This window comes from Petromyzon marinus, chromosome 5 (assembly GCF_048934315.1).
Source record: "Petromyzon marinus isolate PM22_M1 ecotype Great Lakes invasive population chromosome 5, UKy_Petmar_22M1.pri1.0, whole genome shotgun sequence".
Lineage (NCBI taxonomy): Eukaryota > Metazoa > Chordata > Hyperoartia > Petromyzontiformes > Petromyzontidae > Petromyzon > Petromyzon marinus.
The window spans coordinates 16,719,898-16,737,059 of NC_133671.1; the positions used below are offsets into that span (position 1 = coordinate 16,719,898).

The following is a 17,162-nucleotide window of genomic DNA, read 5'->3' on the forward strand; positions in this document are numbered from 1 at the left end:
GGTCGACCAGCAAGGCCACCAGAACAACAACCGCAATCTCCCGGACGACCGCTTAGGTTACCGGGACTCAGACGACCACTAGGAAAAACTGAGATCAACATTTGGACCACTGGGATCACTTGCACTATGACGAGGACCACCAGAACTACCATCCAGACCGGCAGGACTACCACCCGGAACTACGAGGGGAACAATGGGATTACCACTTGGACCACCGGCCAACATCTGCCGTGCGGAATTGGTATAATTTTTTTCATTTACGAATTGAAAATGAGATCATCATCATGAGGCCTCCTTTGTCAGTAGCGAAATATAATAATAGGTTTTTGACCCTTTTTTCTGGCAACAAAACTGACACCTTTTTTTTTTACAAGGAATCATGTTTGCATTAACCACAATCTGGTCCAACACCATGTGAGACTGGGCTCTAAGAAAAGCTGTCTCTGGTGTGGACCAATCAATTTCAAGGACAATGCATACATTATCAGAGTTGGTTTTTTGCTCGCATTCTGACCGCAGGTATTGTGCTTCATGCAAACATGATTCCTTGTAAACAAAAAGTGTCAGTTTTGTTGCCAGAAAAAAGGGTAAAAAAACCCTATTATTATTATCATGAAAATGAGATGTAAAAGAAAACGTAAACAAATGCAGAAACGTGCAAACTTACAGTCAATATTGTCATTGTCAAATATCTTGACCATGGAGCCTTCAAGCACCAAGTACTTGCGGTCCCAACCCAGCAACCCCTGTCGTCCATTCCTGTGACAGCAGGCAGAGTGGAAACGCTGCGGTTATTTCTTATAGACCACAGGAAAGCATTCGATTCAGTGGAAACTGATGCAGTCGTACAAGTTCTCGCTGAGCAATAACTAAATGAAAAAAATATATTAAAGAATTAAAACCACAGTGAAAGAACAACCTACACCGAGAGTGCATCAATACATTTACTGATGAAAATTATAAATAAAAAGGCGAGTCAAATCAGGGTAAAGTGCTTTTAGAAAACTGAATTTTCATATGAAAAGTAAGATACCAATGTGCCGGAAGAGAAACTATTGAAATAGGTGCATATTATACGCAATGACATATTGGATCGGAAACTTGAACAGCGACAAAGAAAATGTAACAAAAGTTCACAGTATGTAAAGAAGCATGCACGCATATATATATATACACTTGGAATTACCAAAAAGCAGACAGAAGAATGCATTTATCAGAGAACATTCACAAGTTAGAGACATCACTGACTGTTAAGTAATATGGACTGCATGTTGTAGCGCAATAGTTAGCACACTGTTGCTCCTAGCCCAATGACCTGCTTCCGATGCCCCGGCCACGGCTAACATCAAGTCGTGGCCAATATCTAAATTGGTTCTACGCCATTTTCCGCTTCACCAATAATGAAGTATGGTAAAAAAAAAATCTTCAAAACTGCCACAGCATGCGGAGTTGACAGCAGTGGATTAACAATGCATTTTACACATTTTCCTAACAACTTAGTGAACGTTACTTACTCACACAAAAAATATGTACAGTGTTGGAAACCTCTTTTTAAACACAAACTCACCGAGGCACCTTCATCCACCCTTGCAAGCGCAGGCTGTGGGGTGGCTCAGGCAGCTTGAGGCCGGGCGAATTGAGTTTGTCGCGCACCATGGCCTCGCTGAAGTGCGTGGCGTACTCGACAGGCAGGCCGCACGTGGCAGGCAGGCACACGGAGCACTTGGGGTGGCACATCACCTGGCACTCTAAGCATGCGAGCAAGGCAGACGGCGGACGAGATTGGAATTGCATTTCCGTGTTTTTATTTGAAAGTAGTTTTAACCCTCCAATGTCGTTTCGGGTCATACCTCGTATTGGCGCCACAGTAGCTAGACGTTAACTACCTCGCATTTATTTACAGGAGTTCATGGGTTCAATCCCGACCCTGACGTCTGTATATTTGGAGTTTGCGTGTCTCTCTCCCCATGGTCGTGTAGATTTTTCTCCAGCTCCTCTGGTGTTTCCCTCCAAATTTAAAAAACATCCGTTTAGAGTATTTGGCCGCTATAAACGTCGACATAATAAGCCACTTTGTGGACAGGTCGCTTCTGAAAAAGAGCTATGTAGCTCAGTGGGCCTTACTTGGTAAAATAAAAATTGTTTAGTTCATAGCTTTAGTTCAGATAAATATCCGACGTTTCAAATGCATGTGCTGGATGGGAGCTTCTTCATAAACTCCCAACCTGTGGGCCCTTGGACCAATGGTGGTGCCCATAGGGTCGCTGGAAGTAATCCATGGTACTGTTGCAGATACTACGATTTAAATCATTTTTTTACATTTGTTCCATCTGTTATCAGAGCACAGTGGTCAGTGGTTGGGAAACATTGTTATCTAAACGTCTTCTTTGTATGGCTGATGTTGATGTACAGCTACAACTGTGATTTTACACTGAGGTGGGCGAGCAGGATAATTGTGTCAGGATGAGCGGGCAGTGGCGTATCGCTGCGATGCCTCCTTCTTATTTGTGAATCGGGAATCGAGTCGCTATACGTTCCATGGTCTGTTCTGGGTCACAGCAGTCACAAAACCGGAGATTATTCTAATTTTACACTCGTGCATCAAGTATCCGCATCTGCTATATACCCGCCTACGCTATATACACACCGCCGTCACTGCACATGTGAACACACGAATGTCAATAAGGGGGTGGGGGGGGTAATGGCGTTCGCGAAGACGCTTTAAAACAAACCGAGGCACTTGGAGGCCTGGCGGCCAAAGTGAACGGTGTCCAGGCACACGGAGCACTTGGTGGCTCTCATGTTGAGGCCGACGCTGAAGCGATGTGGGATATTGTGATGCATTCTCTGTTTGATGTGGCGCCCCAACTCTGGAGAAAGAGAGAAAACCGAAGCTGTGAGCAATGCTTCTTTGCGTGACGGAGGAATGACGCCAACACCGAGAACATTATTAGTGAGGTACACTTAAAAGTTCAGCTCCTATCCACAGTGGACAGGAGATCCTTTATTAACCCGCTAATGTGCTTGCAATCAAATGTGCAATAACATGTAGAGCAATATTTTAACAATCATCCACCAGCATTAAACTACAAAATCAGTGTATATTAGTGTTGACTAAAAAAAGTAAGCTTCTAAAATACACTCGTCATTTGCTTCTTTAACAGCATTTTGTCAATCCACTGCTGGATGAAGGCCTCTTCCAAGCCATGTTTGTCACCGCAGTCGTTTAACCATACTTCACCATGTTTGTCAGTGCGGGTTGGTGAAGGGGGAACCCAGAAATGGTTCACGTTGGCCATGGCCAGGAATCTCAGTTCGTCAGGTTCATAAGCAGTTTATGAATTATCTGCACCGCTGCTCAAGCCACTGATTTTTTAAAAAGACATTTCGAGACTGACATTTACATTTATCTCAATGCAAGCGTGAGGTACCATCTGGAGTGGCTGATTGCTTCCTGTGGCTTGGTGGAGCCAGGAGACTCATGGGGCTGGGCTGATGTCCCGGTGAGCACACGAGTGCCGACATGATGATCTGCTGCTGGGTGTTTGCCGAGCCGTTGCTTGTCTGGTGGTCCACGGTTTTGAGATGCGCAGCTGTGGGCCATTACAGAACAGGGACGTATGTGTGCTGAACTTCTTTCGCACCGAATGTAGCCAACTGTGCTAAGCGGAGGTGCAAAAAGACAGAATACTGAGAATATTGCAAAATTATTGCCTAAAATAAACACTTAGCGCTCTAAAAACACAATGTGGCTCAGGGTCTCACCTTCCTCCCGTGCAGCTTTGAGCTCCACGCGAATCTTCTGCAGCATCTCCTCCAGCTCATTCGAGCGACTCTTCTCTTTGTCCAGAGCGGCCTTCAGCTCCGTGTACGGCAAAGGCAGCTGCTGCGGCGTGGGCCCATCGTCTTTCTTCCACCCAAACAGCCCCTGCACAGGCGTGCGTACAAGTCATCACACAACAGTGCGTACAAGTCATCACAGGCGTGCGTACAAGTCATCACAGGCGTGCGTACAAGTCATCACACAACAGTGCGTACAAGTCATCACAGGCGTGCGTACAAGTCATCACAGGTGTGCGTACAAGTCAGACAAGTCATCACAGGCGTGCGTACAAGTCATCACAGATGTGCGTACAAGTCATACAAGTCATCACACAACAGTGCGTACAAGTCATCACACAACAGTGCGTACAAGTCATCACAGGCGTGCGTACAAGTCATCACAGGCGTGCGTACAAGTCATCACAGGTGTGCGTACAAGTCATACAAGTCATCACAGGCGTGCGTACAAGTCATCACAGGTGTGCGTACAAATCATCACTGCAGCGGCTAGGTCCAAAAGCAGACCCGGTCGCTGCTGTGAGGAAAAATCCTTACAAGATTCAAATAGCATCCTTCTCAACTGCCCTCTGCATATAACTGTAATTTGAAAAGCCTAGTTACCTTTTTCTTCTTGGTGGGCTGGTCCAGTTTAGCTTGCAGGAAGTCAATAAGCTTTGTCTGCTGACCGATCGTTCCTTCCATCTTCACCCGCTCTTGTGAGAACATCACCTGTGACACAGAATGACAAAAGCACCATTCAGTCGACGCGCTGCCTCAGCACAGAGAACGAATGCAAAGCTACCGCTATTGAGCAACCACTCACCTGCAAGTTCTCGGTCTGATTCTCCAAATCGATTTTCTCCGTTTTGAGAAGATCGATCTGGTCCAGGGATTCCTGTAGACCCTGAGTCAGCCGGTGGATGCGTGTCTTGTGCGTATCCAGCTGTTGCTGCAGTTTCACTTGCTGTAACGTAGAGGCCAGCACCAGACACGTGTAGGTCACTTAATTGTGGATAGTGTTTCCGCAATATACAATCTGTAGTTAGCTATACTGTGATAATGCTTTTTCAGATCGTTTTCAACTTCACGTGTCACAGCAGTGAGATTGCCAACGAGGGTGGTCCTGGAACCCTGTTAGTCAAGCAAAGTGGCAGGACTGCCATGCGACAGCAACGCAAACCTCTTCCATGAGCCTCAGCTTCAGTTCCCGCTCCGTCTCCAGTTTCTGCTGCAGGCCCTTGGAGCTGAGTTCCAGCATGGCATGCTTCTTCTCCAGGTTACTGAGCTGTGAGACAGGAGTCCAGTTTTAACCATCCAACCCAACAGCACATCATTAAGTATCCTGTTTAAAAGCATGCCACACAACTGCATTAAACACGGCACCAGAATAACGTTTATTTTCTTGAATAGAATACAATCTCGAATCAAGGCTCCAGATTTTCCACTTCTCCGCTGATTTCGATTCGCTGTCATCCATCTATTAACTGATTTCGATCGCACCTTACTTTAAAGCTATAAATCCATCCCTTTTAATCTACTGATGCATATGTTCCACTTTTTGTACGGTATCTTGAGATGAAGTTTCATTTGCATAACATACAAATTAAATTTGCACCACTGTTATTTGACATTTATTTCAATTCAGACTAAAGGAATATTGGGGCAGAGTGGTGGCGCAGTAGTTGGTTCTGTTCTGCCCATTCACCAACAGGCACCGACCAGCGTGGTGAAGTATGGTCAAACGGACCCCGATGATCGAAGGGGTGGGGAGGCCTTCAACCAGTAGTGGATTGACAAAGGGCTGTACATTACATTACATTAAGAAAATAATGGCAATTTATAAAATTGTTACCATCTCTCCCAGATTGTCGGCCTTCAGTCGCTGTTCCTTGGCTATGTTCTGCAGAGCGAGGGACTCAGCCTTGTGCTCCCGGACCGCCAACTCAATGGCCTGCCGCAACTCCACACTCTTCTGTTCAACACGCATCCTTAAACACAAGGAGTAGACGGGCACAAGATAGAACAATACATTTTACAAGTCGAAATCAATACCTATCAATATCTATGCAGTATTGTATTTTTTACAACCACAAACAAGGTTTATCTTAGACCGAAGGCTCCATATGCTCATACAAAGATAAAATTAATATCAAGCCCTCCAAAGTTGATGCATATCATCTGCCACACCAAGTGTTAGTAGCAATGAATTATAAACCATATGATCAGAGTTCGATTCCAGCCATGGCTACCATTATTAGTGAGTGATATTTGAACCCATCCTGGGTGCCTCCTTTACCAAACCGCAATGTGGCGAATGGTCAAACAAGCGCCTGGAACAACACGGTATGCGATGGCCTTCATCTAGCAGTCGACCAAAACAGAACTGTAAATTATAATAATAGGGTTTTTCCCCTTTTTTCTGGCAACAAAACTGAAACCTTTTTACAAGGATTCATGTCTGCATTAACCACAATACCTGCAGTCAAAATGCAAACAAAACACATACTATGATAATATACGCATTGTCCTTGAAACTGATTGGTCCACACCAAGGGACGGCTTTCTTTTGAGCCTCGACCCAATTGGTGCTCGACCAGATGACGCCTTTTGGCGTCAAGGACAATGCATATATTATCATAGTATATTTTTTGTTTGCATTTTGACTGCAGGTAGTGGTTAATGCAGACATGAATCCTTGTAAAAAGGTTTCAGTTATGTTGCCAGAAAAAAGGGAAAAAACCCTATTATTATATTTTGGTACTGGTAAAGGAGGTCTAATGATGAAGAACTGTAAAAAATATTATCTATTATTACATTCCAGCGTCGTCGACACGCGACGAAGCCGGAGCGTGTCCACGACCGCCGTATTAAGAAACACATCAGAGAGCCGTTGGAGATTTTACCATTATAACCATAAGCCCATTTCGTACCGACGTGCCCGAAAGAAAGTCGTGTGTTCCATACGTTACCCATGAAGAATCGACAAAGCCGATAGCTTTGTTGGCCGGGTGGTGGCGGCGGTTGGCGGTGAATCACCTGTTCTGCCGGTCGTTATCCTGCTGCCTCAGCAGCTCCCGCACGCGCTGCTCCCGGCGCTCACACTCCGTCTCCAGGGCGGAGCGGGAGCTCTCGCACGCGCGCTCCTTGGCGAGCAGATCGTCGTTCAAGCCCTCCAAGTCGGCGATCTGCTGCTCCAGCTCTGTGCACGTCGTCTTCAGCATGTTGAGAGTCTACGAAAGTGAAATCGCAGATCGAATGCAGCCGGCAAAAAAAGAAATAACATTTACATTACCTACCTCTTTAGAGCAGCGGGAATTTCTAAGCCAAGGTTCGTGGCACCGACACTAATCGTTTTAATGAGCACAGATAACGGACGGCGTGAAGCGGTGGTGCACCCGCTTCACCCCTGCCTTATCAAGGCTCATTTAATCGAGAGGAGACCACCAAACATGCTTTACATCTCATACATTTATTGTGACTAGTCGGAGCAACTGATGCAAATTGTAATTACGTTCCAATTAGCACGGGTTGACTACATACGGTGCGAAATAATTTAAACACTCACATAGGTACGGGCTAAAAAGAAAAAATGTGGCGCAAATATAGTCAAGACTATGCTTACAACAATCATGCAAAACCAATCGTTTCAAACAGGGATCCTCAAAGATTATAGCCTGGAGGTTTATTACTTTGGCTCATAGGATGAGGTCGGCAAAGAGATTTCTTTCTCATTCTAAAAACTTCATCCCCCATCATCAGTGAGCCAAGTAATTAATGGAAGCAAGGCCTCCAAGCACCAGTTGCTGGCCACGACGCAACAATGAAGCATGCAATCACGCATTTGGCGAGTGCGGGCGGCAGCGAATAGAGTGTTTATGGACGGAGGTCTCCTACCGCGTCTTGGTTCGAGAGACGCGCGTCGCGCGCGGTCAGCTCGCGACGCAGGCCCTCCACCTCGCTCTGCGCACGACCCCGCTCCAGCGCGGCGCCAGACAGCTCCTCCAGCTGCTTGCCCAGGTAGAAGTTCTGCTTGTTCAGCTCCAGGTTCTCCTGGCTCAGCTCTCCCAGTTGTTCCTCCATCTCCGTGATCACCTGCGAGCGCACAATACGCTCGGCCACGTCAACGGAATACAAGAGGCTTGACAGTTAAGCTTCCACGTGCGCTTTTTTCTGCAGTTGTATGCAGAGTAAAGCCACGTTATTTCGGTATTTGATAATTCGTAATTGGGGATAATTCGGCACGGCTCCGCTTTCGGCATATGTAGTATTAGTAATTCGCCATGACCCGAAGTGCCGTACCGAATGGACCAATTTCGGCATAGACGTGGAGCGATGCCGCGCACCACGTGTACACAAGTCTAGTGGCGGCGCACGTGGTGAGCGTCAGTGCAGAGCTGCTGCTTTGGACTTTACCTTGTTTATGCACTCTGTGCAAGCCAACCCTCCCCTCCACAACCTCTGTCACCTACAACATCCTCCTTCTTCGCCTGCAGTACTGATGGTAAGTGTTACTTTTTTTGGAAAATTATTTTTGGAAAACAAATTTGGATTTTTTTTTTTTATTGGGGCAGGAGGTACTTGGGAGTACCATTGTACAGAATTCGGAATATTAGATAATTCGGCAAGGCCAGAGCCCCAAATGTGTTATTTTTTATTGGGGCAGGAGGTACTGCAGAGTACCATTGTACAGAATTCGGAATATTATATAATTCGGCAAGGCCAGAGCCCCATATGTGTTGAATTAACAAGGGTTTACTGTATGTTGAACTTCTTTCGCACCGTACGCAGCCAACCGTGCTAATCGGAGGAGCGAGGGAAGGACAACAAACTAGACACAAAAAGCTAATCTAAATAAATTAGTTTTCAATGAACTGAAGCCTTTACTGGCCATGAAGTATGGGTGTTATTAAAACCTCACAATAAAGTCACTCACCGAGCAGCTTTCTCGCAAGGTTTCAAACTTCTTCTGTATGTCATCTCTGCTTGCCTGTAAATGGTAAAGCAGAGTTGAAGCTTACACGGGGTGTCTAGAGGATACAATATTACACAGGTTTCAACAATATTGAATAGACATATCTCACACTTAGCTCATCTAATGCAGATGAAAGTTTCATTATTGAATTACCGTGCCAGAGGTTGTAACAAGACTGAATTTTAACAGAATTCAATACAACCTCATATCCTTCGAGTTATTATTCCATAATGCAAACACAAATACTGGGTATCCCACATAGAAACAGGCAATGAACAGCTCATCACATCAACCGTCACATCAACATGGATTTGGAAAATGAAAACAATGACCGAAAATTGTGCTTAATCGAGATAAGTTTTAGGATTTAAAAAAAATTCAGATTTTTAAGTAATTATCAGAACTCTTTTGGATTATTTACATTGTTAGATAATTGTGTCTTCGAGCTCACAAAAGTGACATCTCTCGAAGCTACGCAACACCATTTTTGACAGATAAACAGTGGAAACGATTGTTTTATATTTTTATTATTTTATTGTTTCCCTTCTACGTGACTTTACCGAAAGAACCAAGAATATAGTGGAAACGATGTCGTAACAATGACGCCTGTTATTTTTAAAAATATTCCAAACAATTACAATCATTTTTTTCGGATCGCCCAACATGTCATAAACAGTCCTGATTTTACTTTTGTAAGCTGGAAACCGGGAGCGCATCCCAAGCGCATTCCGTCGAGACTGGCCGCCCACTGCCCCGAGCGGCGATGGGACACACCTTGAGCGAGGCGATCTCCTCCTCTGCTTCGGCCGTCGTCTCGTCCAGCTCCGTCTGCACGCGACGCAGCTTGACCTCGAGAGCGAAGCAGCTGGCACGCGCAGCTTGCAGCTCGGCCTCCCGCTCCTGCAGCTGCAGAGCCACCTCGCCCACCTCCCGCTGCCCGTCCAGCTTCCGCTGCTCTGCCGCTAATGCAGCCTGAACCGCGGCGCGAGTCATCCGTCCGCCAGCATGCGACCGATTAGTATGGTTGGTCTACGTACCGTGTGAAAGACGTTCAACATGCATACATGCAACTACGCCGTCGTACCAATCACCACCACCAGATACTTTCTGACACATGCATATGCTGTACTATGCATAGAAATAGCCTATGACCAAATCTTTGGTTTTTTTTACCAGATTCATTGAGCTGTACAGCTTTTTCAGAAGCAACCTGGCCACAAATTATAGCTCAAAGTGGCTGATCACGTGGAAATGTATAGCAGCCAAACACTGTAAACGCATGTTTGTAAATGTGGAGGGATACAACGGAGGGCCCGGAGAAAGATACACACGACCACAGGAAGAACATGCAAACTCCGAATATACAGGCGTCAGGGTCGGGATCGAATCCACGACCTCCTGTACACCAGGCGAGGTAGTTAACATCTCGCAATTGGGAAGGCACCCGATCTCACTAGATCTCGGAGGCTAAGCAAGATTTGAGTCTGAATAGTGCTTGAATTGGAGATTACCAAGCATGCTCAGTTGTCATAAGTGGTTGTGGGGCAGTGAGGTGGTCATAAGAAGGCAATGCAACAAGATAAAATGTCATACTTTGCATTCATTAATGTACGATGCTAACCTTTGGTGTATAGTTTCTTAAATACGTTTTGAAAAGTTTTTTTTTTTTACTGAAAACCCTTTCTTGGGTTTGCAAGATCAAGTTTTGGTACAACGTATCATTGCAGTTAAATGTAAGAATTGAGTGATTGAATATGCCATAAATTCGTCATAATTGGTTTCATTGCATTAGTATTGTGCAATATGTATTGTGATTGCTCAGGACTTCATGGTAATGTTCTCTTTACCCACCAAAAGTATATGTTTACTCAAACAGTCTCAAACAATGGAGGGTAAAACCAAAACAAAACCTTATCTGGAAGCGCTGTGAAAATGTATCCATGTCATACCATACAAAAGCCTCATAGGCAGGGTTATGAGTGTGGTAAGTGAGCCCTCCGATGTGTCTGCAGGTTGTGTAGCACACGAAGTTCTGCCCGACTTATGACCTTTTCACTCCACGTGCCGAGCTTCTTTTAGCTCCTCTCAGCTTTTGAACAAGTTTCCGGGCACGTAGAGCAAGATTTGTCAAACCTCGAAAACGCGCGGGAAAGCACGATAAGGAACTGTCAGGAACCTACGTAGTCGTAGCATATAGTCAACTGTTACCTCACGGAGCCTGCCCTCGATTTCAGCCACCCTTGTGCGAGCGATGCTGCTGGCCTCCTGGCTTTGCTGTAGTCTCTCTTCTGCCGCACGCGCCTGCACCACAAAGCATGGATTGTGTACAATAATTAATAGCATGGGGGGGCAAACAAGATCGAATGGTAAAAAAAAACCTATCCACAGCATACCAAACGAAATGCACTTAATATACCTTCGCTATTTGGTTCAAACAACAGTGAGGCAGTGCAATTGGCTGCTGGCCTGAGCCAGTGCTGCACATTTCACATTTATATAGGGAGAGGCCTACACAGCTCCACATCTGTGCTGTGCACAGGATTTCCAAATGACATGAGCCGCTTCAAATGAACGAATCCTGTGGCACTAAAAAAATGATTATCGTTTAACCCCAACACAAATAAACATATATTGGACAGACGGGACGTAACATTAGCGTAAGACTAATTGAACACCAAAGGAACATTAAATTCTCCCAAACACAGCTGTCAGCAGTGGCAAGGCATGCTTGCCAACAAGGACATTCAATTGATTTTGATAACGTTGAAGTGTTATGCAGAACTAATTATTACTGGCCAAGATTAGTTAGAGAATCAATTGAAATTAAGAATTCAAATAATTGTAATCGCTGTGATAGCTATAGACCCAGCGTAGCCTAGAAGCATATTATTAAGTAATACACAACCCATATTGCAATTCCTTACGGGTGAGTCACATGCTAAGTGGCTGATTATTGATCTATTACATAATTGCATATATCCCCTCCTCCGCCTCTGATCTCGAATCCTGCTGGGGTTCAACAATGATGACGTCATCCTGCACTATTTAAGACCGGAAGCAGGTGGATGGCTTCACTATTCTGGCAAATCGCCCTTAGATACTGGATATAATTTCCAGCGAAACGTCACTCAAATTGTAAATGTTGTGGATCCACTCTTCAACACACCGGTGCACTAAAGTAGTGAAATATTTGTCTTTTGTCAACGTAGAACATTTTATACTGATTAACCGTGTAGGGTGGTGGAGGGTTGCGACACATTTAGAAACATCGCGATCTAACCCAAAATCCTTTATTATGGACAAATAAATAGTATGGCTGGAAGCCTGAATGCTCGTCAACTCAACTAGATTACCGGTGACAATTTTAGAAATTATCTTTACAAATACTACTTTTTAAAAGCCACAGTTAGCTGTATAAGGCCATGTTGTTTCTGATTAATAGAATATTGCTCAATTGGGTGGTCTTAATAATAGGGTTGTCCCCCTTTTTTCTGGCAACAAAACTGAAACCTTTTTACAAGGATTCATGTCTGCATTAACCACAATACCTGCAGTCAAAATGCAAAAAAAAACCACTATGATAATATATGCATTGTCCTTGAAACTGATTGGTCCACACCAAGGGACGGCTTTCTTTTGAGCCTCGACCCAATTGGTGCTCGACCAGATGACGCCAAAAGACGTACAGCTCAAAGACAATGCACTATCAAAGTAATGAGGGCTCGGGGTGAGCATCTACATCATTATCAAAATGCAAACAAAAACACACTATGATAATATATGCATTGTCCTTGACTGCAGGTATTGTGGTTAATGCAGACATGAATCCTTGTAAAAAGGTTTCAGTTGTGTTGCCAGAAAAAAGGGGAAAAACCCTATTATTATATTTTGGTACTGGCAAAGGAGGTCTAATGATGGGTGGTCTTAAATTTACCAATGCATGTATGTTGAAGTTTTTTTGCACCGTACGTAGCCAACCATGCTAATCGGAGGTCCAGGAAATATTGTAGCAGAGTAAAACAAATTAAACTTTCCATTTCATTTGATAAAATGACACCTTTGTTTCAACGAACCTGTGCTTCAGCCTTGCCCAGCTGTGTCTCCAGGTAAAACTTCTGTTGCCGCAGCTCCCCAATCATCTCCTCCTGCGCCTTTCTGCATTCTCACATAAAAAAGTGCAATTACAAACAAATAAAACATTTGCAGGGTAGCATTTTCAAATATTCATCATTGGTATTCAAGAGCAATTAAGCTGTTGGCAAAGAAATAATGTGTGAAAAAATAAGAATAGGTTTTACCCTTTTCTGGCAATGAAACAGGAGGTGTTAAGATGTTCCAACACCAAATATAAACCTTTTGCAAAGAACCAAGTCTGCATTTACCACACGTACTTGCGGTGAACATGCAAACAAACATGCTCTGACAATATATGCATTGTCGTTGAAACTGATTGGCCTACACCAGAGACAGCCTGTTTTTATGGCCAGGTCTCACCAGTGTCAGACAAGAGAACGTGAAAAGGTGAACAGCATAAAGACAATGCACTTTCAGAAATAACCTAACTCATTGGTGGATATAACATAGCTGGATTAGAAGGCTGAAAATAAGACTACGCTGGAAAAGTGTAGCGACTGGTCTTTGCACATAACACCCTACCACTCACTATTAGAATGTCCCAACTTTACGTATAAAGTTACCAAGTGTCCTTCACATAACTATATATCATTCCGCAAACGTTACGCAATATCCCATGTTAAAAAGAGGCAACTTTGCTTCCCAAGAAATTAAATAGTGCATATTACTGAGCCATTGCAGTCAATTATGGCCTGCCTTTAATCGTTAATACAGGTTAGGAGGCCCGGCTCCCACACTCCTGTCTCACCTGGGCCACCCAGCCTACAGAGCCCAGCCAGACATCTAAGGAAGAAAAGGCACCTGCTCGGCCCATTCATGAAAAATAAATCATCACATTTGAGGTGTGCAAATGTGGTAAATAAACAAAGAGCAAATTCCTTAAATTGAGTGATATTTAATTGTAAGATATTTTAATTCAGTTTCATTTTAAAAAAATTGGCACACAAACAATAGAATTCAGAAATGTTTGCGATGTGAGCAGAGCATTACGTTGTCATAACGACCAAGCGATTCCATCCATTAAGAGCATTTGTTGCTTGTGCAACAACAATTTTTTTAACTGGAATTAAACAAATTTATCAGGAGTTGCAGAGCCACGTGCAACTTTATTTGCCCAGAAGTGCAGCAATAAACACCAACCAGCGTGACGTTTGTTCAATATAAGCCTCATGACACGCACAGTGCGTGGATGTCCCCATCCAACAGTGGACTGACAAAAGGGGTACTGCACGTACACGTGTGCATATAAGACATATCAGCTGGCACGTACATGCTCCTCTGCGTGTACATGCTGCTGTTAGCCACCATCTTGTTGGCCTCGCTCAGCTCCGTGATGTGCTGCTCCAGTGCGCGGATCCTTGACTCCATGGCTTTGATCGTCTGATTGGAAAGAAAAGCAAAGTAGACACACGTGAAGAAGCTCTCAGCCTCAAGCCAAACAACACGCGGAACAACCCAAAAACACATTTGATAGCTGCACAGGACAACCGCAAAAAACCTAAGCACGAGTAAAAAAACTTCGTCACCATCACGGAAACCACCAACCACTTGGCAAACAATGAAACGTGGTAGTGCTTCTGCTCAGCGAGCAGCTCCTATCCACGGGTAATATTACGATTACAGCTGAATTTGATCATCACACTATTAACAGTGCCAATTTTCCTTACAGGTGACAACGTGTTAGACATTTACGCAAACTTCAGTAGGAAATTACTTCTATCGATCGGTCCTGCAGCAGATGTTAAGGGAGGATGAGGATCACATTGCAAACTCCAGATCGAAATGGAAATCTTCTCAAAAAACTATGTTACATAGCCATGCTTTTAGAAAATGTTTGCACTTGGCAGAAGAACAAACAGTTTGGTATTGATTTAATGGAAAAAAGGACAAATTCAGCATTGAGTTACACTGTTGCACACTATGAAAGATACAACTAATGGCAATAAATACAGACACGTGAAAATACAATTCATCACTGACTAAAACACAAGGCAGGAGAGTTGAGTTGTGATGTTCACAGTGCACTGACCGCTTTCTGGTCCTGCAAGACTTTGGTCTTCTCCACTGCGTCCTCCTCGTGTTTTGTTCGACTCTGCTCCAAGACTTCTTTGTCTGCAAAGTCTAATTTCATTTGTGTATCCATAACCTGCCACCAAAATATGCAAGCACGATGTCAGAATGCACGGACAATGTTACTTTTTTTATGGCCATTGAACATTATTTAAGTTCTTCTTTGGTTCTTTCGGTAAAGTCACGTAGAATGAGAATAAAATAATAAATTGATAAAATAAAATAACACAATAATATTCTCACGACGTTTCGGCCACAACACAAGCGGCCTTCATCAGGTGAAGGGACGAGACTGTCTCCAGCGCTGTCCTACCAGACAGTCTCGTCCCTTCACCTGATGAAGGCCGCTTGTGTTGTGGCCGAAACGTCGTGAGAATATTATTGTGTTATTTTATTTTATCAATTTATTATTTTATTCTCATTCTACGTGACTTTACCGAAAGAACCAAAGAAGATGAATCCTTGCAGTCACGAAAGCTTTAAATCAAAAATTATTTAAGTTGTTTATTGCCCCAGTCCCCAATGGGGTTATGTAGTCAACAACCAAGCACAGCATCTTCTCTTGAAGGTTTCCACTAAATTGAGTTCGGTTTGCAGATACTGGATAGCTGCACCTTCAACCTGAATTTAACCTGGACTGTATTTGTAATCAAGGTGTACACATTGAACAATCAACAACAGTTTTAAGTAGATTTTTCAGAAATAAAATATAACGGAGCAGCCTTGCAATAACTTTCTCAAGCGGCTGTTGGCGAAAGTGACGAGAAGCCCCTCTAGAGGGTATTTTGGCATATTCTTGCACCTCCGATTAGCACGATTGGCTATGTACGGTGTGAAATAAGTTCAACACATGCACGCACATAGGTGTCTTGGAAGAGGAGTACCCAGACTTTACCCCACCACAAGCAAACCTGCTGGCCAACTGTGGTGTCCCCATTTATACTGCCGGGTAGACAGAGGCCAGAGGATGTAAACACTTGCCGATGGTTTAAACTGCCACGCCGGGACATCAAACCGGCGACCTTTGGATTGTAAATCCAGTGTGGCGAACCATTACTCTAAGGTAACATCGATTTTTCAGACTTTGCCTAACAATCTATGCAGTCATTAAACGATTGGGGACATCTTAATGCTAAAGAACAAGACACATTGGCTAAAGAACAAGACACAATAAGGATCCTCACCCGAATCTTTTCTTCATACATCTGCTCCTTTTGTTTGACGTGGACCTCCAGCCGCCGACAACTGATTTCTGACTCTCGACACTGTTCCTCCAATTCCTGGAAAATACAGCAGTCTCAGATGGTATGCCAGACCAACACCACAAGCGTTGTACCACGGGAGAATTATTAATCCAGTGAAGATGCCTTGTGCTTCTTTATCATACGTGGGGGCACTCAAAAGAGCACATTTGCTGACTGCGCTTAATCCTACGGCACCGCTGGAACAATATATTGAGACATATTAAAGCACTTAATAATGTCTCTACCTTAATCTTCTCTGCCATTTGTTGTGTCTGTTGGGACTTGGTAAGTAGATCTTCTTTCAGCTTGCTCTCTCTTCTCTCAATCACTGCCAGCCTCTTCAGCTGACCTTCCAGAGTTCTGCACCGTTCCTGGAAATGCAATGTGGCAAAGGATGACAACAAACAACGCTTCGTGGCTAGAAATACAATATTTGATTTAACCAAAATTTATGAAAGGAAACTTTGTTTCAACATAAAACTGTGTTTCATATTGAGCCCGACAGCCATGAAAGCAGTAACAATATCAACTTACCCTGGACTTAAAGCGATGCTTCACAGTACTTAATTTCGACACCGAGAAGAAGCTCTTTTTCCATCACCTCCGCTCAACCTAACGCGACAAACTTCACCGACGGGCCACGTTCCCCCTATCATTGGCAATTACAGACATTACGCAGCGCGTGATGTCACGAGACTCTTAACGACAGAATGACGAGGACGCGAAACGACACCGTACCTCGCTCTCCTCGAGCCGTCGCCGCATGTTTTCTCTGTTGCCGTGCTTCTCGCGCGCAAGCTCCACGTCCCTCTCCAGCTGGTCCTTGGCGCGCCGCACGTTCTGCAGGAGCTCTGTCGCCTCGGCGCTGGCCTGCACTGCCTGCGGCACCCCACCAGACGCAAGCCGTCTATTAAAAAACC

General features: G+C 44.3%; 1 protein-coding gene across 12 annotated transcripts in view; it reads right to left on the reverse strand.

The window, feature by feature from the left end:
• Window positions 1-17,162, reverse strand: part of CIT (citron rho-interacting serine/threonine kinase) — a 62,935-nt gene that overhangs the window by 20,684 nt on the left and 25,089 nt on the right. For all 12 annotated transcript variants that reach the window (XM_032947168.2, XM_032947170.2, XM_076062191.1 and 9 more), the window contains 20 exons: window positions 16,981-17,121; window positions 16,488-16,613; window positions 16,183-16,278; window positions 14,958-15,074; window positions 14,199-14,308; window positions 12,868-12,949; window positions 11,003-11,095; window positions 9,569-9,766; window positions 8,756-8,809; window positions 7,717-7,914; window positions 6,859-7,052; window positions 5,675-5,810; window positions 5,003-5,107; window positions 4,646-4,786; window positions 4,444-4,551; window positions 3,766-3,928; window positions 3,432-3,593; window positions 2,733-2,870; window positions 1,568-1,748; window positions 668-759 (listed from right to left, as the gene is read on the reverse strand). In XM_032947168.2, the coding sequence (XP_032803059.2) occupies window positions 668-759; window positions 1,568-1,748; window positions 2,733-2,870; window positions 3,432-3,593; window positions 3,766-3,928; window positions 4,444-4,551; window positions 4,646-4,786; window positions 5,003-5,107; window positions 5,675-5,810; window positions 6,859-7,052; window positions 7,717-7,914; window positions 8,756-8,809; window positions 9,569-9,766; window positions 11,003-11,095; window positions 12,868-12,949; window positions 14,199-14,308; window positions 14,958-15,074; window positions 16,183-16,278; window positions 16,488-16,613; window positions 16,981-17,121 (2,635 nt within the window). The remainder of the gene's footprint in view (window positions 1-667; window positions 760-1,567; window positions 1,749-2,732; window positions 2,871-3,431; window positions 3,594-3,765; window positions 3,929-4,443; window positions 4,552-4,645; window positions 4,787-5,002; window positions 5,108-5,674; window positions 5,811-6,858; window positions 7,053-7,716; window positions 7,915-8,755; window positions 8,810-9,568; window positions 9,767-11,002; window positions 11,096-12,867; window positions 12,950-14,198; window positions 14,309-14,957; window positions 15,075-16,182; window positions 16,279-16,487; window positions 16,614-16,980; window positions 17,122-17,162) is intronic.